This window comes from Streptopelia decaocto (assembly GCF_964273445.1).
Source record: "Streptopelia decaocto genome assembly, chromosome: Z".
Lineage (NCBI taxonomy): Eukaryota > Metazoa > Chordata > Aves > Columbiformes > Columbidae > Streptopelia > Streptopelia decaocto.
In genome coordinates, this window is record NC_138657.1 from 38822204 (window position 1) to 38844981 (window position 22778).

Here is a 22778-nt window from a genome sequence, read left to right on the forward strand (position 1 = left end):
TGGCCCATAACAAGACAAAGTGTAAGCTCTTTTCTCAGAGAGCCTCTTTTCCTGGTTAATGGACCTCTGAGATGGACAGTGCAGAGTGAGAGGCAGTTGCAGAGCACATCTGGTGGATACTTCCTGACATTTGTCATTTATTACTGGCTAATGTGTTGCAGAAAGCTCAATTAATGACCAGCTTCCTTACACCCTGCCCAGCTTGATGCATTCATGCTATTCGACCAGTTAGGCTTAATGCAGAGTAAAATGTGTCTGCAACCTAGAGAAGCATTTGAAAGGAGCAAGAACATGCTTAAATTATTGTGCTTCTAAGAGGACGCAGTTTACAGGCAGCAAGTGGCCCTCTCCATCCCCGTCTCAAATGCTTTCAAATGCCTGGCAGTTCCGAATGTAACTTTGTTTGACCTTGCATTAGCAGCCATTTTCTACTGAGTTCCTTGGATTGTCCCAGGATAGCCACTGTAGAAAGAGCTTATTCTACTGGAAGGGCAGTGACACGACTGGAACTGGGATGTAAAAGTGTGTTGTGGATGCTGGCTCACAGAGCTGATGACTGCTAGTTGTTTTTGTGTTTTCCTGTCACCAGTGTTTCCCGCCTGTTCTCAGATGCCAAGAGGTTGCTTTTGTACAGCCAACAGGACACAAGCATAAAGGATGTCCAGAAGGTCCTGGGAAAATTGCGCAAGTTGGGAAACTCCTCTGGCTTAGGTAACAGCATGGTAGAAACAGCAACCTATGTCGAGCGTTTCTCATCTAGTTAATTCTGCATGTGTCTAAGTTTCTGAAATGTACCCTAATGGAAATGTGTGTGGTTATAATTTACTGCTCATGAATTCTCCAGAAGAACCTTAAGCCTCTCCTGTGTCAGAGCCTTGTGTGTTCTTTATTTGCTTTGGTGGAAAAGGGATGGTCTGTAATGCCAAGAGTAGGAACTGTTCTGGATGTGAAATTACAATCTTTAGCACACTTCAGTCAGTCAAAATGCTGTTTTTCTTGAAGGAGTCCAAGTAGTATGTCTTTTTGGAAAATGCTAGTTATTTTGCCATTTAGTCAATGAAGCAGTGAATGCAATATAGCTACAATTTAGTGCTCTGCCCACCTGAGCTCTAGAGGGAGGTGTGCTGGAAGAGCTCAAATGAGGAAAAGCTGATGTTTGCCACCAGTTTACAAACTCAAAGCTGATTATGATCTGAAAATGGAGTCTCAGTTTCTCTTCTTGTTTTGTGTGGTGGGTGGTGCTTGGTGTGTTGGTTGGTTGGTGTGGTTTGGTTTTTGTGGGTTTTTTTGTTTGTTTGGTTGGTTTCTGTTTTGTTTTTTGAGTCTGGATTGGTTTGTTTGTTTTTTTGTATGACTATTGGGTGTAGGATACTTCATTCTTTGCTAATATTCAGTGGGATTTTGAATGGCAGGGTCTAAAAGAAAATGTTTGTCTTGGGGGCTTGCACAGCCCCATTTACCATGAAAAATAAGCATCCTTCTATTTTTAGTTTGTGTGAGAGGCCTGATATGCCTTCCTGTCCCATGCAGATGAATAAGTAACTAGTGTGAGACCACACAAGAAGGTTGCAGCAGAGCTGGGACATGAGGCAGCTCTACCCAGTCTTGGGAAATGTGGCAGGTCCCTTATGACTGCCAGGTCTCTCTGACATGGCGGCTTGTTAAGAGTTTTTTGGGGTACTCTTCTCTCAAAGATTACTTCTCTTGGCTGCTGTGTTAGTGCTGCATGTGTCTGTTGAACAAGAGCAGAGAACACAGCCGTTGAATGTCTTTACCTACAGCCTCTATCCACGCACGTTTAGCTCTTTGCATGTAGATGGTATTTTAGTGTTTTGTGAAAGCTGTTCCTGGCTTTACAGTTGTGATTCTTCATAGTTCTCTTCATTTGAATGTGGCTCAGGTGGGCTCTAGTGTGATGTGAACAGTTTCATGTCTGATGTGTCCTGAGCACACTTTCAAAGCAGATATGGTGTTTTTCCATCCTTTCCTGTGCTGCTCAGTACATTGCTGCTCAGGTCACTTTGAAATCATCTGTATTGTTAGTGACAGTTTGGCAGATGTGTGTTGACTGTATATACAGACACAAACTGTACAAGGGATTTGTTTTAGACATATAACCTTCCTCTCTCCCCTTCAGGGCTGTGCACAGTCCTCATGTGATCAGATCTGTAGGTCATAATGTGGTCTACTTACTCTTTGAGCATTAGTTGATACTTCTACTTATATAAAGGGGATACCCTTCCTTGCTGGGTTCAGTGTCCTTTCTTCTTGCTCTGAGAACTGGTAAGTGGCATTGTCATGCTTTTACCTAAATCTACAGCAATTTTAAGGGGAAAGATTGCAGAATTAACCCTTTTCACAGAGATGGACACATAATTGAATCACAGAATAATTTCAGTTGGACTCAATGATCCTGAGGGTCTCTTCCAACCATAACCTAACTCTAGCACCAAACCATGTCCCTAAGAACCACATCTAAATGCCTTTTAAACCCCTTCAGTGATGGTGACTCCACCACTTCCCTGGGCAACCTGTTCCAATGCCTGACAACCCTTTCATTGAAGAATTTTTTCCTCAGGTCCCATCTAAAACTCCCCTGGTGCAACTTGAAGCCATTTCCTCTTGTCCTGTCACTTGTTACTTGGGGGAAGAGACCAACACCCTCCATGCTACAACCTCCTTTCAGGTAGCTGTAGACAGTGATAAGGTCTCCCCTCAGTCTCCTTTTCTCCAGGCTAAACAGCCCCAGTTCCCTCAACCACTCTACATCAGACTTGTGCTCCAAACCCCTCACCAGCTTCATTGCCTCCTCTTCACTCTCTCTAGTATTTCAATGTCATTCTTATGATGAGAGGCCCAAAACTAAACACAGGATTCAAGGTGGGGCCTCACCACCATCAACTACAGTAATGAACACAGCCAAAATGAGCTAAGATGGCAATTTCCCCATGAGAGGTTTAATATTGTTTTTCATGGACCTCTTCAAACCTTTGGTATGACTTGGTGGCCTTGTGGTAACAAGCTCTCTCTGTCAGAATTACAGTTGTTGTTGTTACTGGTTTTTATGCTTTGTGCCCACAGTAGTATCTGGAAGTTAACTGTTCCAAAGAGAGCAGATGCTGTTGTTTTGTATTGAAACACACAGCCACCAACAGACATTGACATTTGCAAAAAAATTATCAAAGCCATAAGCTGAAGCTGTCATTGCTGGGAAGGTTTGAGGGGGAGGAGTGATTCCAAGAAGCGTTTCACATAGGGGGTATTGTACAAGTCAAAAGTCAGAAGGCTCATGTTTCTCTGCATTATAAAGACTAACAGACTAACTGCGAAAATAAGCTATACAAGTTATATTTGTTATATTTCTATAATATTTCAAATGCATAATAAACCCAGGCCTCTATATCATTAGAATAACAGACTGCCCATTGTTGGTAAGGCTTATAGGGAACAAAGCCCGTTTGTCCTTATCAAGATATGCTCATTTACAAAGCCTCCGACTTGGGGGTCCCTGCTGCCCACTCCATTCTGATTCATTCTCTGCCTGATTAATTCTCTGACAGCATGCATGAAACAGCATCCTCTAATCTTACAAGTACTAATGTATTTGTGCTTAGTAGTGCTTAGATTCCTGTGCAAGGAAGGGAGCTACAGATCAACCCTTCAGCTGCTATTGACAATGAGGTGTGAGAGATGTGTAAATCCTTTCTTCTCTGGGGCATTTCCTCTAGTTACTCTGGGAACCTAAGAAGACAGTAAGAGCAAATATCAGATGTAAGCACACCTCCAAACCTGAAAAAACTGCCTTTATACATGTATTTCCTCAGTTGGCAGGAGGGCTAATTACCTAATGAGCTAATAATTGAAAATGTTTGTAATATGTCCTCTGTTCCAGCTCTGGCCTGGACCTGAAGCTATGTGAATCAGTCCTGCAGACAGATGAAGCTTTACAGCTTGTGTTTCCCCAGTGGGAAGGGACCATGTGCTCCATGATGTGGGCTGTACTGGAGTCTGTGCAGCTCCCTCATCCTCTCTCCCACTGGTGTGATGCCCTGCTTCCACACATGCTTCTTACTGATGCCTCAGGGCTTTGAAACAGGCTTCAGGAGATGATCTTCCATTACTAGCATACCAATTGGAAATGTAGTATAGATTTAATTCTAATGCCAGTTGTGCAGAGCATGTGTGTTTGTATTTGGCTTCAGATATTTGAATCTGTTTAGAAAGCATTTCCCGAAGTCCTTTCACTTCAAACTTCTTTAAAACAACCCTCACAAACTAATGTTCAAGGTGTGACTGTTGTTGTTGTCTGATCTCAAATTAGGCATGTGATGAACCCTGGGGAAGGGAGGCAGTGTGCTTACACAGTTGTCTGCAAGGTCTGTCTTGGTTAAAGACAAGGTAGGATGCTATGATTTTGTTCAGACAGTGCTGTGCACCCATGCCAACAGGCTTTGTATCTCAGTCACTTCTTGATGAGATAGAAGGTAATGCCTGATTACAGGGCTGTTTGCCCAGGAGGATTTTGAGTGTTCCTATTTATTCCATCTCTGAGCTCTAGAAGAGCTTTGTGGCAAAGGGAGGAAAAAAGATTATCCTTAGGGGACAGCCCACCCTTGCTTAATTTAGCACCTTCCTGGCCAGATGAAGTACCACCTGGTGGTGTGACAGAGTTCAACACAGGCAGCTGTCATGCTAGATGGATGCTGCTGTTTCTGTGGCCACTTTCAGCAAGCCCCTGATCAATGAAATCTATGTGCAGGCACACATGTACCTTAACATAATCAATTTTACAGGTAGGTGCCAGGTGCTCTCTCTTTCCCAGCATTTGTTACATCTCTGTCCAGCAGCTTCACCAAGGTCTTCAGCACTCATGATAAGGCAGAGTACAAATCAGAACAAAGACCTTAGTGACAGCACTTCAAAGAGCGTGACATGGCCTTTGGCATTGCCACCTGTGGTAGGTTTGGCTCACTGCTTGCAGGCACTGGATTTGCAATAGTCCTCAGTGCCATTTTAGCAGAGGATAAAGTGTTTGCAAGAAATAAGTTTTTTTTTCATGTTTTGAAAGGTGGAGATACAGGTTGCTGTTGGCCCTGAAGCACACTTTCTTTGTTTCTTCCTTCTCTCTACAGGGCTCCCAGATACTTTGTTATGCATTACCATGGGATAATAAATCAACAGGAAAAATTAAAGCCACCGGTGTAGCTGGTATTTATTTTGTTGCTCTTAGCTTTCAGTGATCGCAGTGGCCATGTTTCTATTTTTCTTGACACCAACCCAGCTAAACAAGAACAGAACAATGAAACAGGCAGAGGGAAACAAACATAGCCTTAAGATCTGATGCAGTTTCTTAGGCAATTGTTGCACACCTGCCCTGCCCTTCCCAGTTGTTTGCTGCATTAGTATCACTCATGGTGTAGGAGAACCATGAGCTGGGTGGTGTTCTCTGCTGATGTTGCACCCTGCTGCACAGACAGATGTTGGGATTGAAGGAGTTTGCAGCCTGTTTGGTCAGTGCTAATAGTGCTACTTTTATTTATAGAATCATAGAGTAGTTTGGGTTGGAAGGGATTGGGTTTGGTTTAGGTTTGGTTTGCGTTGGGTTAAAAGTCATTTCGTGTCTCCCTCCCTGCAATAAGCTGGAACATCTTCAACAAGATCCAGTTGCTTAAAGCCTTGTCCAGCCTGGCCTTGAATATCTCCAGGGACAGGGCATCTACCATCTCTCTGGGCAACCTGTTCCAGTGTTTCACCGCCTTCATAAATGTCTTCCTCATGTCTAACCTGATCTTCTCTCCTTTAGTTTAAAACCATTACCCCTTTCCCTGTCTTTCTTAGAGGCCCCTTTTAAGTATTGAAAGGCTGCTTTAAGGTCTCCCCAGAGCCTTCTCTTCTTCAGGCTGAACAACCCCAACTCTCTCAGCCTGTCCTCACAGGCGGGCTGTTCCATCCCTCTGATCATCTTGGTGGCCTCCTCTGGACCCTCTCCAACAGGTCCGTGTCTTTCCTGTGCTGAGGGCTCCAGAGCTGGACACAGGACACCAGGTGGGGCCTCACCAGAGCAGAGCAGATAGGCAGAACCATCTCCCTTGACCTGCTGGCCACATTGCTTTTGATGCAAATCAGGGTACGATTGGCCTTCTGGGCTGTGAGTGAACACTGCTGGCTCATGTCCAGCTTTTCATACACTGATACTCTCAAGTCCCTCTTTGTAGGGCTGCCCCCAGCCTGTACCGATACCAGGAGTTGCCCTCACCCAGGTGTAGGACCTTCCACTTGTCCTTTTTGAACCTCATGAGGTTTGCATGGGCTCACTTCTTGAGCTTGTTCAAGTCCCTCTGGACAGATAAAGGATGATGGAGGGCTCAGGCTGAAGAGCAGATTGGGGAGAGGCTTTCTAGTGGCATGTGTCCTGCTGTATGATAATCAGGATGCTCAAGGAAACATTATCTGCTAAATAATGTTAACGTCATAGGTAACTCCTTCCTCAGTGTCTTCTCCCTCATAAAAATGGCCGCATACCCTCAAGCTAAACATTAGAATTAATTCTTAAACTTGCCTACCTCTCCCTAATTAAGCTGGTTTCCTCCCTGACTTTCCTTGGATCCTAGCACAAACCAGACAGGCTGGAATGAAGACTAGCAAACTATCTGTCCAGGTCAGCTTCACCTCTGGAAACACCAGCAGACACCAACTCTGTCAGGGCGGCACTCTTGCCATTGCACAAGTGCACGTAAATGCACAATTGGGTTTTCCGATACTGTACTCCATAGTGATATGCAGGTCCTTGCCTTTCCTTTAGAATGTTGCCAGAAACACTGCTCTGGTATCTTTCCAGAGATCTTGACTCATGGGGTGAATAGGAAGTCAGCTTTACCATAGTGTTTTCAGTAGGAATTAATTTTGTATTAGCCCTCAGCAGAACTCCTCAGGGTTCCTGGCTGCTGCTGCTTCTTAGCCCAAAGCATCCAGCCAGGAAGGGGAGCTGGGACTGTGTGGGAACCAGTGTCATTTCTGCTGGGGTTGGATGCAGCAGATAGGAGTGGGGCAAGTGGAACAAGCTGCCAGTACTGGGTACTTGAGTTGCACTTGAGTCTGCCATGTTGATAAGGCAATTAAAGAGATTTAGGTACACATGGCAGTTTTTGCACTTTCGCCTTTTTCTTTAAATCGCTGGGTCACTGAGCAGTCACAGACTTGAGTGGGTTTTTTTGTTTGGTTGTTTTTTGTGGGTTTGGGGGGGGGGGGGGGTTGGTTTGTTTGTTTTTGTTTTGTTGTTGTTGTTGTTTTGGGAGGGTGTTGCTAAGTGAAGGGAGAGTGAGATAGAGACTTTTCACATTGAGCTTGGTGTTAGTAGCCCACTAGGAACTTTGTACCACTGTCTTCTGGTGAAAAGTTCCACTTTCTTGGGGGATTTCTATGGGGGTGAGCTCTCACAAGAGTGGTGATTATGAAATTACCATGGTTGGAATAAGCTGTGTTCAGTTCTATATCCGACCTGGTGCCTAGGCCAGAGTGTCTAATTTGGATCCGACGTGCTGCATCTCTCAAGGTAATATTCAGCTTTGGAGCCTTCTGTAGTAGTAATACATTATATATTCATTCAGGTATTACTTAATTTTTACAGTGTTCCTGTGAGCTAAATAAACAGCTACAAAGAAACTGGAGCCCTCATTCTGAAACATTAGGATGTGGCAGTTTTCAACGTAGTGAAGATATAGTAAAAAGTGATGGCTTTGAAATATTGTTTATGTTGAATCAAAGTTCATTTTTCCCAGGCAAGAGAAGAGAGCACCACTTGACTGAGCTTTTTGAAAATTCATGAAAGTTCAATTTTTGTAGGCAGCCTTTTTCATGGGAAACAGATGCTGTTCTATTTAAGGATTTTTGGTTGTAAAATAACTAAGTGTTAATGTCAGGATCCTGACTAAAATCAAACAATGTGTTCTGCCACCTGTTGCTATATTTCTTTGCAGCTTCAACAAACTGCAGTGTTCTTCACTTCCAACCCTAGGGTTGCTTTTGGTGTTGCTGTTTTTTTATCAGTAGTGGTTGTGTCATATTTGAAATGCAGTTTTAGTTTAGGTTACAGATCTTCTGATTGCATCATTCTTTGCATATGCTTTGTTTCTGGAAAATTCTGGAAAAATCCTTTGAAATTAAATGCAAAAGCTGTAGCATTAAAAAAATACACATATTTTTATATGTTAGTTAAGTGTTAGTAATAAACTGAGTTTGTTAAAACTACATATTGCTTATGCCTGTGTGGTGTGAAATCTTCAGCTGATGAAAAATTGGTGTAGCTCTGAAAATTTAGTAGAATGTAGCTCATCTATTAGCCGAAGATCATGCCCTAGCTGCTTTTTTTTATGCTGACCTGGCAGCACTAGGCTGTATGTGGAGGAGATTCAGCCTGATCTGCAACACACATCCTCTGTAAGTAGCCAAAGTTTCCTTCCCCTTCTAATTCAGTTTTAGTTTGAAGGATGGTGCAACAAAAGATTAATGATCTTTATTTAAAATGCCTTTTAAATTATTTTATTAAACACCTTTTCCTGTGGGTTTTGGTTTGGTGTTCTGGTTATGAGTTGAGTTTTGGGTGTGTAGGGTTTTTTTGTGCATGTTTTTTTTGATGGTAGGTTGGGAGGATGGGTTTGTGTGGTTTTGTTGTTGGGGGGGGGGGGGGGGGGGGGTTGATTTGGTTTTGTTTTGTTTTACATCCCTGAACCTTTCTGTTCTTCTAAACGTATATCTTTAGAGGCAAATACTATTGGAGTTAGTCCTTTGCATTTTTGGTTGATGCTGGCAGAAGATTTGCATGACTACACACAGCCAGAACTTAACCATAAACTGTTACATCTCAGGAGGTCCTTTCCTTGTAGGTCTCCATCTGTTTTAGCAAGTGCAGCTGAAACATAACTGAACCATATCTGAGGCTGACTGATCATTACATATATGCCAGAAGGGGATTTACTGATGGAACAAAGCTTACTGCAAAAAGAGCAATATCTCAAGTCTCAGTGCTTGATCTGACTTAGGCCAACCAGCTGCTTAGGAAAGCAGCAGCTGTTGTCCACCCAGCAAAATGCTGCTTCAGCACAGCAGAAAAAACTGCTTTTTCACTTGAGACAAGATGCAGACATGAACGTGCATTGTCCCAACAACTTTCCTCATAGCAAAGGCACAGCTGTGTGGTGACATGGTCAGCAGCTATCAGATACCCTGCTTTGTTCACATACTTGCCCGCTCCCCAACAGGTGGGGGAAAGTGTGCTGTAAAGCCAGAGAACAGAAAAGTCGAGACAGTGAAGCAGCCTTTCAAGACCACAAGTGTCTTCACCTACCTGGTCCCTTTTCTTCCTTGATATGTAATCGCTTGCTGACACCTGAAGATAATGCAAAGAATTTCACCAGTGCATCCATATAAATAATGCAATAATCCTCCCCAGCACTACTGGCTCAGTTTTCTTCAGGTTAACTGTGCTGCTTTGGGACTCTGGTACACAGGACCAGGTTCCAAAAGCAACAAGAGGCACTGCTCTTTTCTGTGTCTACTAGTAATGTTCCTGTCCTCCACCTCCATGTAAAACACAGGGGACACTGATACTGGTACAGGTATTTGAAGGCATATTTTCAGCCAGCTAGTTATGTCAGTGAGGAGGAATGGTTAGTATATTGACAGTCCAAAAGAACACCGACCTGAAGGATGAGCTCCTCAGGCTGTCAAGGCACAGTCATTGGGATGCATCCAGCAGATGTTGGGAGCATCCTAATGTGAACAGTAAAGTGTTGCACTTAGGATGCAAGAGGCATGATCTCTAGCCAAGACTTTATGTGAATTTGAGCAATCCAAATCTACTAAGTGTCTGCTTTTCAGTCCTTCCCAAAGATTGATAAAATTCTTTAACTATTTTGGAGTGCTATTGCTCAACAGCCTGATCTATACTAGTGAAGGGGCTGAGTGGTTGCAGAGGTTTCCCTAAACTAGGCAGAGAAAACTTTATTTCTTGTTTTAGTGCTGAAGTTTGATTTCCCTTTGACCTTCTGTCTTCCTTTGGACTTGAGTCTCAAAAGCAAAACCAAATTAATGTCCATAAGGATAACTTTCCAATGACTGACTAAATTGAAACATAGGGAGCAATCACAGGAGGCTGAAATAATTTATGTAGATATGTCTCAGCGTAAGTACGTAGTGTTTCTTTTAAAACTAATTGGACTATAATGATTGGCTTGTCCATGTTCATCTTTAGCAGTATTTACTATCTCTTGGATTGGTTTGACCCTTAGTTCTGGAGATGTCTTCTGCTGTTGTGTGCTAGATGAGAGGCAGTAGGACTTAGCACTAAATCTGGAAGTGACAGAACTTCATGAACATAGGGGAAGCGAGAGCCACTATGGTCTGCTGACTGCAGACTTCATATCACGTTAAATTTTAAAAGAAGTCAGATGTGAGTCAAGTTCCCTGAATGTGTGATGAGTGAGATGAAGGGAGCAATGGTAGGGTGAGGCTACACACCCAAGGAAGGGTGGCTTTTTCCCTTCACATCAGCATTTCTGTGCAAGGCAAAACAGGACAGTCAGGGTACTTTGATCCTGGGCAGCTCTGCCTGCCATTTTCCTTGAGCTTCATCACTACATGCCACTTTCATGGATGAAGACTTTTGAACTGGACAGCTGGTGCTGTGATAAGTTTCAAGTAGCATGATACTGCTAGGTTCTGCCTGCTTGTTTTGGGACTTAGAAATGGTTCTGATATGGGTGTCTTCTGTTTGCATTTGAACAGCAGTCTCCCAGATGCATGCTCATGTAGGCAACTAATGAAAACCCTTCTCCTGTTAGTTAAGTCATTTGATTGAAATATTCGGTCCTGCTTTTTTCTGTGACTTGAATTTCCCCTGAATTTAAGGTCACTTGCTCAAGTACCAGGAATTCTGGCTGGGGTCCTCCTAGTCACAGCTCACACTTCCAATTTCTGTTTGGCTTCATGCTTTTTAATAGCATAATGTCATTCCTTGTATGCTAACACCAGAGTTTGGCAGTAGGATAGTGGTATGTGGCTGAATGCGACCATGGTGTTTGGATTCCAGTCTATAGATTGATTTTTTTTTTAAGTGTATTTTACTGTGTCTGAGGCGATGTTTTGAAATATCTAAAATCTGCTTGTTCACCGTGGTATAATGTTCCTAGTGCAGTCAAAACCCAGTCTTAACAGCAAACTGTTACCTGGATTTGACCTTTAGAAATCTTCTCTGTAGTCTGTACCAGCTCCAAAAGTGTTCTGTGTACCACTCCTGAAAATAATTTTGTTGCAATAATGAAGTATTCTTTGTGGTCAGATCTGAGGTCTATTTATGTGGCTGACAAGACAATTCAAGGCTAAGACATTTGTCATTTGTATTTTGTGAAAATTAGCAGAATTTCCAACCAGCTATAACTGCCATGTGATTTGGAGCTCTGCTTGGGATTTGCTTCTTAAAGCAGTATAGAGAAGATAGTTAGGGTATTTCCTTGAAGCCTTCTTCATTTTTTGCACTGTTAGAAGCCTGAATAAATTTTAAATTTTTTTTTTATAGGCAAGCTGTATTTCAGAGTTGGCTGTGCTGATAGCAGGTTTGGGCTTTCAGCAGGAGAAGACATGAGAATATCTCTTCTGTGTTGTTACACAGGGCCTATGGAAGTTTTTTGGTGCATCCCTTCCTAGACAGCAGCTCTGCAGGCTGTATTTGCTTGCAGGGTTGCTGATGACCAGCCTGTGGCTTTTGCTTCTGTGTCTTGTCTTTGTTTTCTGATGCAGACTCTTTCTCTTGTTGTGTGTGTTGTACAGGAGGGGGGATTGATGGCATTTGGGACTTAAAGTACTACCCAAAAAGAGGTGTGAGCCTTGTGTTTGCTGAGTTCCCATGCAGTTTGGAGGTGGGATCTCAGCTGGCTTAAATGGGCTCTGAATGCTTGAAGCCAACATACCCTCAGTGAAAGCTGACCAAGAACTGGTTGGTCTCTTGTTTATATACCAGTACATGGTGTCTGCTGTGCTTTCTGCCAGAGGGATTGTGCTGGCTGCTATTTTTAAAGCTCTTTTAAGCAAAAATTCTGACTGGTAGAGGAACAGAGAGGGTCCTAATGTCTGCATCCCAAGATGAGAGGGGAGGCATGGGCCTGTCGCACAACATTTTTTGTTTCTCCCAGGAAAGATCCTAGCTGCTGGAGATGGGTGGCAGGCTGCCTCCTCTTACTCACATCACCATTTAATGTGGCAAATACATGAAAATGATGGTCTCTGGTTAAGTGGGTGCTCACATGGGTATTATCTAAGGCCTGCAGAAGCAGCACTGTTACACGTCTGATGGACACAGAGCAGAGAGCTGTAGCCTACCATCAAAACAGTCAAGCCATGGCTGCAGAAGGAATGTAATTTTGACTGCAAGCAAATTAGGCTTGTATTTTCACACTAGCCAGTCCTGCACAACAGGCCTGCAAAGCTGCTTGATTTCTTGTCAGCAAATCTCAGGGTATGTTGGTCCAGCTTGTTCAGAGGACAGTTTTAGCTGCTGCCAGTATCTGCAAGGATGCAGGGGGAGGAGTGCCTTATAGGAAAAGGAAAAATGAAACTGATTGCTTTTAAAAAAAAACTTGAAAAAAATGGTTTTTTTTCTTTCTGGATGTGTTGTCCAAAGTTACAAATATAATGAAGGCAGCTGAAAATTTGCCGTCTTGACAAGCCCAGCACTGGCCCATCTAAAAGGTTTGTTTTTCACGTTGTAGATTGGGGTCATTGGCTCAGTAGGGTACGATGCTGTAACAGGCTTCAGCATCAACAGCATCAGGAGACTGCTGTTTCCTCTGAATGATCGTCAATGATCGTTCAGTCCTCAGTTTCACTGTTGAACTTGTTTGAAAGCACATTTTCACTTTTATGGGGAGTAGCTTCAGACACCTTTTGTCTATAAATCACAGCAATGGGTAGTGAGTGTGAAAATCAGTTGTAGTGTTCAAGTCCACCTATCATGCATTCCTGAGGAATGCTTCCCAGATACTTCATTGAAAAATTAATACAAAATTCCAATGTAGGAGTTAATTCTGCAGCAGCACTTAGTTTGCCTGCCCTTGTCCTCTCACCATGTGTTTGCTGAAAGCTAAGGCAGCTTTCTAGCAGATGTCCTTGTAGAGATCACGTGTGCTACCAGTAAATGCTTTCAGCTGCTGGAGCTGAATGTCTAGCTCTTGGTCTCAGCCACAGCACCTTAGTTGTGTCTTGCAAGAACTCCTGTTGCTGGGAGAATGAGTGGTGACCAAGCTCCGGCGTGAAGCACGTTTGTGTAACTGGGGACCCCCATGGCCTTGTCTGCTCATTGTGCTGGGGTGATGTGGGGCACTGTGGCACGGCGTTTGCAGGCAGCTCTGCAGTCAGGCTGGTGAAGGTGTTTGAGGTGCGGCCCTCGTGTGAGAGCTAAATGGAGCAGCCTCACACATGCCTCCCAGACTGCAGAAGTGAAGTTTTACCTCAGTGGGGAACTCGGAGCCATGAGTCTGAAAAAATCTGTGCAGCGAAAAGAAAATGTCTTATTTGCTCACTTTCCACTCTTCTTTGTTTTTTCTCCTACTGTTAACCGGTGTAGACAGGTGCCTCTGACTGTGCTGTGCTGGGAGACCACTCTTCTTTCTCATCTTGTTCAGGCACTTGTGGAAATCTGCTGACTCTGAAAAATGAAGCTAAAGCTTCTCTTGCCCCATCCTGTCTCACTATTTCATCTTGCTATGATGCCTTAATGTTGCTGATATGTTAGTGATTGGGTTGCCCTTTGAGCAGTCTGTGATGGAGAAAGAAAGGGTCATAATTTAACACCATCTCCTCTGTTGCCTTCGTGTTTGGCTGTGAGAAATAACACAGTTGGCCAAAGGCTAGTAAGTCCTGCAAATGCAGTGGATATACACAAAATAACACAATTGTTTTCTGCCTTGCATGTTCCATCAGCAGGGAATGAAATCCCCTGAAAATATGTCGTTAAGTTTGTAGATGGGACACATTGCCCTGCTTTCCTCTTAGCTTCTGAAGTAACTTATGGCATGAGTCCCCTTCTCCCCCTTCCTTCACCCAGTTCCTTGTAGGAATTTAGAACATGTGAAGCTGGGAAGTAAACAGTAGATCTGACTGTTTTCACTGAGCTTGTTTTAAACTGGCTGAAAATCTGGTTTACTGTAGGTTATGGGTACAAACCTTTTGGGCAGAATCTCCCCAATTTGAAGTCAGATCTGGTGAGCCTTGTACTCTACAGCGCATTGAGATATGTTGAAATGCCACTTGCACGCCTTTTATTTTTAGAAGGCAGTGTTCAGGATATGAAGACTGGAGCTACCATTTCCATGAAGTTTTGTTTTTCTACTCTATTGTTTAATTTTAAGACACTGCACCCTTAAGTTTCTGGAGGAAGGTATGAGCCCTCTGTGCTTCCAAGCAAACCAAGAAAGAATGGGAGAGAATTTTGAGGAGAATAGTCTTGCTCTGTAACCTGTCCTCAGAGGCTTTTTTGTCCCATTTTTTCATAGATCTTTCTAGTACTGCTGGAAGTAGTCACTGCTTACTGTGGGGCCTGTCATGATAATACTTGTAGTAAGACCAGCAAGTCAAAACTGGTTCCTGGCTGTGGTTTTGCTTGTTCTTTGCTTCATTGAGCCACCTTTTGACCTTATGAAGGTAACTAGGGATGTGTTTCTAGAATGAAGACACTAAAAAAGCCCCCTGGCTGTAGGGAATGTTTGTACCATGGACATTCTTCATCACACAGTGCTTCTGTTCTAACCTGCATGGAATGGGGACCTCATATAGCACTGACTTGCTATTTCTCATAATGAGCATTTTTTTGTTTGCTGTTCAATTTAATCAATAATGTAGAAAGCATGGATGTTCTGGTTTTCTTTGCTAATTAATGTGGATGTCTTGAGCTACTGGAGTAATTGTTGTTTTTGTTTTTTCAATTGTCACAATGGTTTGATTCTCAAGCAAGGAATAACCAGCCTAGCTCTGTGCTCAGGCATGAAGGTGAGGGAAAAGGTTGGGCTGTCTGAAAAATGTAAATTTTACAAAGATTTAAGACAGTGTGTCAGTCCTGTAGGAGATGCTCTGCAATCTGGAAATCATGAGTTTCTGAAAATCATGCTCAGAATTCAGCCTCCAAGCTCAGTTTTAACTGTGTGGAAATGAAGGACAGCTTTGCCTTTCATGAAGCCCGTATCTGTGAAATGCCACTGTGTGCATCCTGACCTGTGACTTCAGAGAGGAAGGGTGTTTTTGCAGTTAAGGCACAAGACCCCAGCTCTGGGAGTTCTTGGTTCTGCTGGAGGCTTCCTTAAGAGACTGTAGGGAGGAGTTTTCTCCCTGCCCAAGGTGGGAAATGGACTTCTGCTGTTTGTTTCATGTGGTTGGGGACTGTCTCCTGCTTTGCTGCCATACAGTGCCTGAGCTGGAGCCAGGCAGAACAAAAGCACTTCAGCCCCACTGGGCCTGCTATCATTGGGGGCTATTTGCATGGTTTCTAAGTGAAGTCTGTGTTTGTTCTCTGCTGTTCTGCTGTTGCTCCCTCAGGGTCAGGACTGAAACTGTAGAAGTAGTCTATGGTGAGGACAAGCTACCTCAGAATTTCTTCTGCAGGTGTTCATCCTACCACTGAGTCAGTGAAATGGTTCACATCAGATCTGGCTGTCGTTGACTGTGGTTGCTCAGTGTGACCTTAGGCTCATCTCCACATTTGTGCCTGGGGCTTGTCTTTGTTGCTGGGACCTGAGGTTTCATTCAGAAGGCAGTAGCCTGTGGTGGTGAGGGGAGCTGGTGGGACTATGGCTCCCCTGGTTTTCTCTTGAAGGTGGAAAGAAGGAAGAAGAGGCTGTGCACCCACATCAGCGAAGTATGTAGAGAGACTTCTCTCAGTGTTGTCTGGACACTGCAGCTGCGTTGCTCTGTGCCAACCTGCTTGCAATAGCTGACTCTATCTATGCTCTTGGCCTGTCTCAAGTGTGAGAGAAAATGCATGAGTTAAATCTTGTTTGAGCTGACATTTTGCCTCACGTTTTTTTGAGTAACTTGATAGCGTGTCTGAGCTTTTATGGCAAGAAAATATTGCAGTAGTATGCCTCTGGTTGTAAAATGTTTTCTTCTACTTGAAATGTTTGCATTATTAGGTAAGCTTGGTATTAACCTTCAAAAGACTCGCCTGTTTCTTTTGTTTTCTATTTTTGCAGGCGCTCTTTTGACTGATGCTCTTGTATTTCCTTAGGCCCTAGTAGGCAGTCAGTCTTGGAGAAAAATGGCTATTTTCAGGAGGAGACCTCTAACTCTTGTCTTTTTGAAGTATCCATAGCAGGAATTTGGACTGATTGCAGTGTTCAGTGCTTTTCTGTGGTTTCATGTGCAAGTCATTATGCATGCCTCCATGATTGAGGGAGATTGCATAAGACACGGAGCTAAAAGTGTTACAAGTAGGACCAGATGGGGTGGGGGGAGAAAATGCATGGTAAGAAAGGCTGGCTGTTTGCTTAGGGCACTGCAGCAGGACCATGGTGTTGGGATTCAGTCCCTTGGTCTCACAGAGCTTCCATGTGTGGTCTTAGTCAGACAAGGGTTATGAGCAGTGAGCACAGGCTCATGACTTCCTGGCTGGAAGCCAAGCATTGTCCTGCAAGCAGTTTTGGTAACTTTACATTCTGTTCCCTTTGTGTTTTCCTCCAAATGATGATGAAAACTCCTTCAGACGTTTGTAGGAGTTGCCTCAGAAGGCAGTTTTGATTTTCAGCAAATTCTAGCGCTGAGCAAGCCTGCAAATGCTCAGTGTGATGAAAAGGCCAGGGAGAAATGCCTTGTTAATGCTGGACTGGTTAATTACAGCTGTGGAAGATGTCAGGCTCTTTGTTACTCCCCATCATGATTATGGTCAGGCCAGCAGTATTCCCAATGTAGTTCAGGTTCCTTTCCTGTGATTACCTATCAAATATGTCCTCAACCAAGAAAATCCTGCTTCTATATGACCAAAAAACCCCAAACCAAACCCATAAACAAAAAAGCCTAAGGAAACCCAAAGGCAAAACAAGACTGAGGAAACAGAAAAGTAGAATTTTTGCTTGGTTACTTTTTCTTAAAAGGTGTGTGGCCCTTTAAGAGGAGGTTGAAAAATATTTTAAGTGGGGACAGATTAAATGAAAAAGCTTGCAAACATCTAATCTCTGCATGCCATTGTGCCTTCAGCCAGCTACCCTTGTCCATCTGAGTTTCCAAACTGTTGATGATCTCATAAAAAAATAAACAAACTGCAGAAGTGTTTAGGGACTTCAGCCCATTTAGGAAGTAACCAAGGAATCAGGGTGGGGGGAATTTTTCCTTCAGTTGTGGTGAAGCCAGGATGCCTCTATTGGAAAGAAAAGAACTCTTTAATATTATTGCAGGAGCCAGCTCTTTTTGCAGCCTTTTTCTGGGCTGGTTGGTTTTGGTGATGGGGTGCAGTGGGTCATTTGCACCATGTGATCAAAACCAGTATATTGCTGAGTGGTCGTGCTAGGGAGAGAGAGAGAGAGGAAGGCAAGGGAGAAACCTTCATCCCAAAGTAACCTCTGTGTTGTCTCAGCAAAGGCGGGTGATGTACTTTTTTTTGTGTGTGTGTGTGTGTGGAACAAAAAGGCAGCAGGGAATTTGTAACTGGATATGTAGCTGAGGGAGCAATGACCGTCAGTAACCTCTGCGCTTGGTGCGGCAGGAGCAGAGCGCGTGGCTTCCTCGCCTTCCGCTGCGCTACCCAGTGAAGCCATGGCAAGCAGAAGTGGCACTGGCACCACCAGCCTCCCCACTACTGCCCCTGGCACCCTGAGTGCCCAGCATGCTTTTTCCCCATGGTGTCACCTGCTGAGTTAAGTAAAAAATGTGGAAGAGGGGAATAAAAAGTTTTGTTACAGCTGTTCCCAGTAGGAGGGGGAAGGTACAAACTCTTGGGGCTCCCTTGTATTACTTTCGTTTTAGAGCTTGTTCGTTTCCTCTGCTTGCCATTGGCTGCAGCATCCTCTCTTCCTGCAGTAGAAAAAGCAGTGTGACACCTAGCTGGTTGATTTGGCTTAGCCTGGAAATCTTCACTCCGGTAAATCCCATGAGACCTGCTCTCTCAGCTCCTCCTGGCATAGCTGGTTTCCTCATCACTGCTTATTTAAGCATAGTAAAGGCAGATTTGTTTCCTGTCTTAACAAAAGAAAAAATAAAGTGGGGGTCAGTTGCTTAAGCTCCAAGTTTGTGAAGTTTAATGGTGTGCATAAGATTATTATTTCCAGATGGTTCTCCTCTGTTGTGACAGAGATATAATTTTGTTTTAAAGCCAAAAGCTTAAACACCAATGGCTTCAGAAGGTGAAGCTTTTGGGAAAGAAAACTGAGTTAAAAAGCATTTGCAGAAATTTTGCAGAGTGTTAAAATCGCTTCCTGTGATAGATCTGCATGCGATTCTGTATTACATCTGTGTGTCTGCATATGTCATGTTTTAAAATTTATGGTAGAACACATTTACTACGAACTTCACTAAATACAGGCTAGTAAGTCCTCCAGTGTTCTATGCACCAGCTCTGTCCTGTGTTCAGTAACATCACAGGGATTAAGTGAAGCTGAATCTTTGCGCAAGGCTGATGCTGGAGTAGGTTCCAGCCCAGATCAGGGGAGCAGCTGGGTTTGCCTTGCTGCTTCTGTGTATGTGCAAATTGAGCTGAAGTAATGATGTTAATGGGAGTTGTTTTTAAAAAGTTCTTTATTCTTGAGATCAAGACATCACAGATTGATGTCTATGAAAGTTGCCAAGTCTCAGAGCACTTTGCCAGCAGCTCCTCTTTTCCCTTTGTGTTATGGTTTGTGTGATTCCCTCTCCTTTGTCAGCTTTGTTTTTCCTGTTCAGAACTCTCACATGAGTTTCCCTTTGGCTTAGCCCTGACCAGAATATTGCTTGTTTTGTCACTTTCTAGACTTGAAACTTCGGGATTTCCTGGTTGACAATGAGAAGTTCTCAGACTTCCTCCATCATAATGTGTCCATGCCATCATCTGCCGTAGAGGAGCTACTGGCTGCAGAGGTCAACCTCCAGCAGGTAAAGAGCACTTTCAACCACTAACATAATGCTTGTCTATTGTTGGTTTAATCATACTGCCAATATCCACAGTGCAGGACCTTTCTGTGCTAGGTGTTATATAAACATGGAAGAAAACTTAATCCCTGCTTCTTTCTTTCCTCTTGCCCTCAATTTAATGTTTCATTTGGTTGTAAGCTGTAAAAAGAAGCTGAGACCCACATGCAAATGTTTTGATCTGCATAAGAAAATAGCCTAGTACCCTTCAGGCTACACTGAATTTCTTTCCTGTTGGTATGGGGCATTTTTTGTTTGCTTGTTTTTTTCTTGTTCACACACAAAACATTAGCTAAATTGCTAGTGTTTCTTGAACTGTTTTACTTTGATTAGCAGAAGAAAATAGTTGGTTGGTTGATCACTCAGCATGGACTGGAGCAGAATTTGTCTGTTGCTCTGCCTTATATCCCTGTGCAACAGAAGGAGGCATACTTTTTGGTTTGTGGCCAACTCCTCAAGACAGTGGACTTGTATATTACATAGTACCACAGAGTCCTGATCTCAGGTGAAACTCCTGAGTGCTCTCATGATTGTTTCCATAAACATAGGCGGTGGTAACAGTGGGCTGGAGCCCCTGTTTTAGGATTGCTGTCTTCCATAGTCAAGCTCAGAACATGTTTTTGCACAAGTTCATGTAGATTACTTCAGTTGCTCTTCCCTTACCCACCAACACTGTAACCCCATTGTAGAAGGCCACCAAACTTGTCAGATACAATTTGCCCTTAGTAAAGCCATATTGGCTGTCACAAATGACCTCCTTATTTTCCATGTGCCTTAGCATAATTTCCAGGAGGATATGCTCCATGATCTTGCTTGGCACAGAAATGAGACTGACTGGCCTTGTGGTTCCCTGGCTCTTCCTTCTTCCCTATTTTAAAAATTGGGATTATGTTTCCCCTTTTCCAGTTGTTGGGAACTTTACCAAACTGCTGCAACTTATCAAATATGATGGATAGCGGCTTAGCAACTTCTTCCACCAGTTCCTGCAGAACCCATGGGTGCATCTCATCAGGTCCCATGGACTTGTGCACCTTCAGATTTCTTAGATGGTTTTGAACCTGATCTTCTTCAGCAAAGCCTGTGACACTGTCTCCCATAATATACTCCTGCAAAAGCTGGTAGTCCATGGGTTGGACAAGTGCACTCACTGCTGAGTTAAGAACTGGCTGGAGGGCTGGGCCCAGAGAGTGCTGGTGAATGGGGCTGCATCTAGCTGGCAGCCAGTCACTAGTGGTGTCCCCCAGGGGTCAGTGTTGGGTCCAGTCCTGTTTAACATCTTTACTGATGATTTAGATGAGGGGATTGAGACCATCATCAGCAAATTTGCTGATGACACCAAGCTGGGAGGGAGTGTCGACCTGCTGGAAGGCAGGAGGGCTCTGCAAAGGGATCTGGATAGACTGGAGAAATGGGCTGATTCCAATGGGATGAAGTTCAACAAGACCAAGTGCCGGGTCCTGCACTTTGGCCACAACAAGCCCCTGCAGCGCTACAGGCTGGGCGCAGAGTGGCTGGAGAGCAGTCAGAGAGAAAGGGACCTGGGGTTACTAATTGACAGGAAGCTCAACATGAGCCATCAGTGTGCCCAGGTAGCATGGTCAGCAGGACAAGAGAGGTCACCCTTCCCCTGTACTCTACATTGGTGAGGCTACACCTGGACTATTGTGTTCAGTTCTGGGCCCCTCAGTTTGGGAAAGATAATGAAGTGCTGGAGCGGGTCCAGAGAAGAGCAAGAAGACTGGTGAAGGGACTTGAGCACAAGACCTATGGGGAGAGGCTGAGGGAGCTGGGGTTGTTTAGTCTGGAGAAGAGGAGGCTTAGAGGTGACCCCATCACTCTCTAGAACTACCTGAAGGGAAGTTACAGCCAGGTGGGGATTGGTCTCTTCTCCCAGGCAGTTAGCAATAGGACAAGGGGGCAGGGGCTTAAACTCAGCCAGGGGAAATTTAGGCTGGATATTAGAAAGAAATTCTTTATGGAGAGAGTGATCAGGCATTGGAATGGCCTGCCCAGGGAGGTGGTGGACTCACCGTCCCTGGAGGTTTTTAAACGGAGATTGGACATGGCACTTAGTGCCATGATCTAGTAAATGGACTGAAGTTGGATCAAGGATTGGACTTGATGTACTCCGAGGTCTTTTCCAAACCAGTCGATTCTTTGATTCTCCTACGGTGGTTGGTTCTTTGTTCTCTTAGTCTTACAAGTTAAGGATACGTTCTATTAAAAGAAGTAAGGTGGAAAAAATTCTTAACCATTTTAGGCTATAGGTTTTGCTTTACTTGAAACTAATTTGCCTGAAATTCATGCTAGTTTGAAACAGAATTGTGCTACAGATGGTTCTGCGAGGATAACCGGAAGTCTTCAGCAGCAACAAAATCAATCCTTCTAAGCTGATGGAAGGGTAGAAAGATTTTCAAAGAGGTGAAAAAGCTAGTTCTGGCCTTAAATTGTGTGAGTGCTATGTTATATAGGTTGTCTATGGAAAAGCTAATGGAAGAAGAGCTTAGCTTTTATCTGCATAATGTATCTGAAGGGCACTGGAGGGGTTATCAGTTGGATAGTTCTTGCTTGAATGCTTTAAGTTTTATTCTTGTTTGTGGAATTCTTGTGCTGATTCTGCCAGGACACTGGGAGTGATGTTGTTTACTCTTAACAGTGGTTTGTGCTTTTTGGGATAGCAGAAGAGCTAAGCAACATGGCAGTAAGCTGCAGAGGAGGGCAGTGGCCCACCAAATCTTTGAGCACTTTTCTGATACAGATAGTAACTGAGAGGCAGAGGTCTCTCTTCCTGCAGGATGACTTTATCTGACTCACAAAATGAACCTCTTTGAATTTGCTGGAGATTTGGGGTGGAGATCTGACCTTGATACTGAGCTGCATAGTGGCTGCAGTGTTAATAGTCAATAGCTGTGTGGTCTCTGACTGTATGAGTAGGTCACAGCTTCATTCACAAGGTCACATAGAAGGGCCTGTTCAGAGTATGCAAACTGCTCACAGCACATACAGCCTTCTTCTGCCGTCTGTTAGTGTCCTGTGGTTGTTCAACAAGCCCAGAAGTTAAAATTTGCAAGCAAGGAACTGAAATCACCAAGGGCGGGGAACTGTTCGTTGATGTTACTGTGGTGACAGTACTCCAACATGCTGAGCAGAGTTGTGTATCCAGCACACTGAATACAGCCCCAGTACCTACAAATGGCCAAAGCCTTCTCTTGATGGACATGTTGCCTCCTGGTGCAGATTGTCTCAATCTTGTGTTTCTCTTATAGTGGCAGTTGTGCCCAGAGGCGTGCAGGGTTTGGGAGTGTGCTGTTTAGTGTGCTGTTGCTGTCCAGGTGTGGCCAAACAGCTGTCAAGTGGCTTGTACGGCAAGAGTAGATCCCACCCCTATGAAGAGCTGAGGTCCTGGGTCAGGGCTGCAGTGTGATTTGTTGAGTGGCAGTATGAGTAAATAGTAATGGCCAGGGTGTATGCTGCCTGGATCACATTTCCATGTTTCATACAGCAGGCAAGTCCCAGAAGAGAATAATGGGACCTGTGAGCACAAAACTGTCACCTGTGTCTGCTTTCAGACATGAGCCTGGCACTTGGAAAATCCCACCACCCAAACTATTTCAAAAGGCCTGCCTTTTTGATGCAAGAGCTAT

At 43.9% G+C, this 22778-nt stretch overlaps 1 protein-coding gene across 5 annotated transcripts in view; it reads left to right on the plus strand.

Annotated features, from left to right (window-relative positions):
* ABCA1 (ATP binding cassette subfamily A member 1) overlaps positions 1-22778 on the plus strand; it is a 98006-nt gene that overhangs the window by 24951 nt on the left and 50277 nt on the right. For all 5 annotated transcript variants that reach the window (XM_082075329.1, XM_082075328.1, XM_082075332.1 and 2 more), the window contains 2 exons: positions 590-711; positions 18977-19098. In XM_082075329.1, coding sequence (XP_081931455.1) covers positions 590-711; positions 18977-19098 — 244 coding nt within the window. The remainder of the gene's footprint in view (positions 1-589; positions 712-18976; positions 19099-22778) is intronic.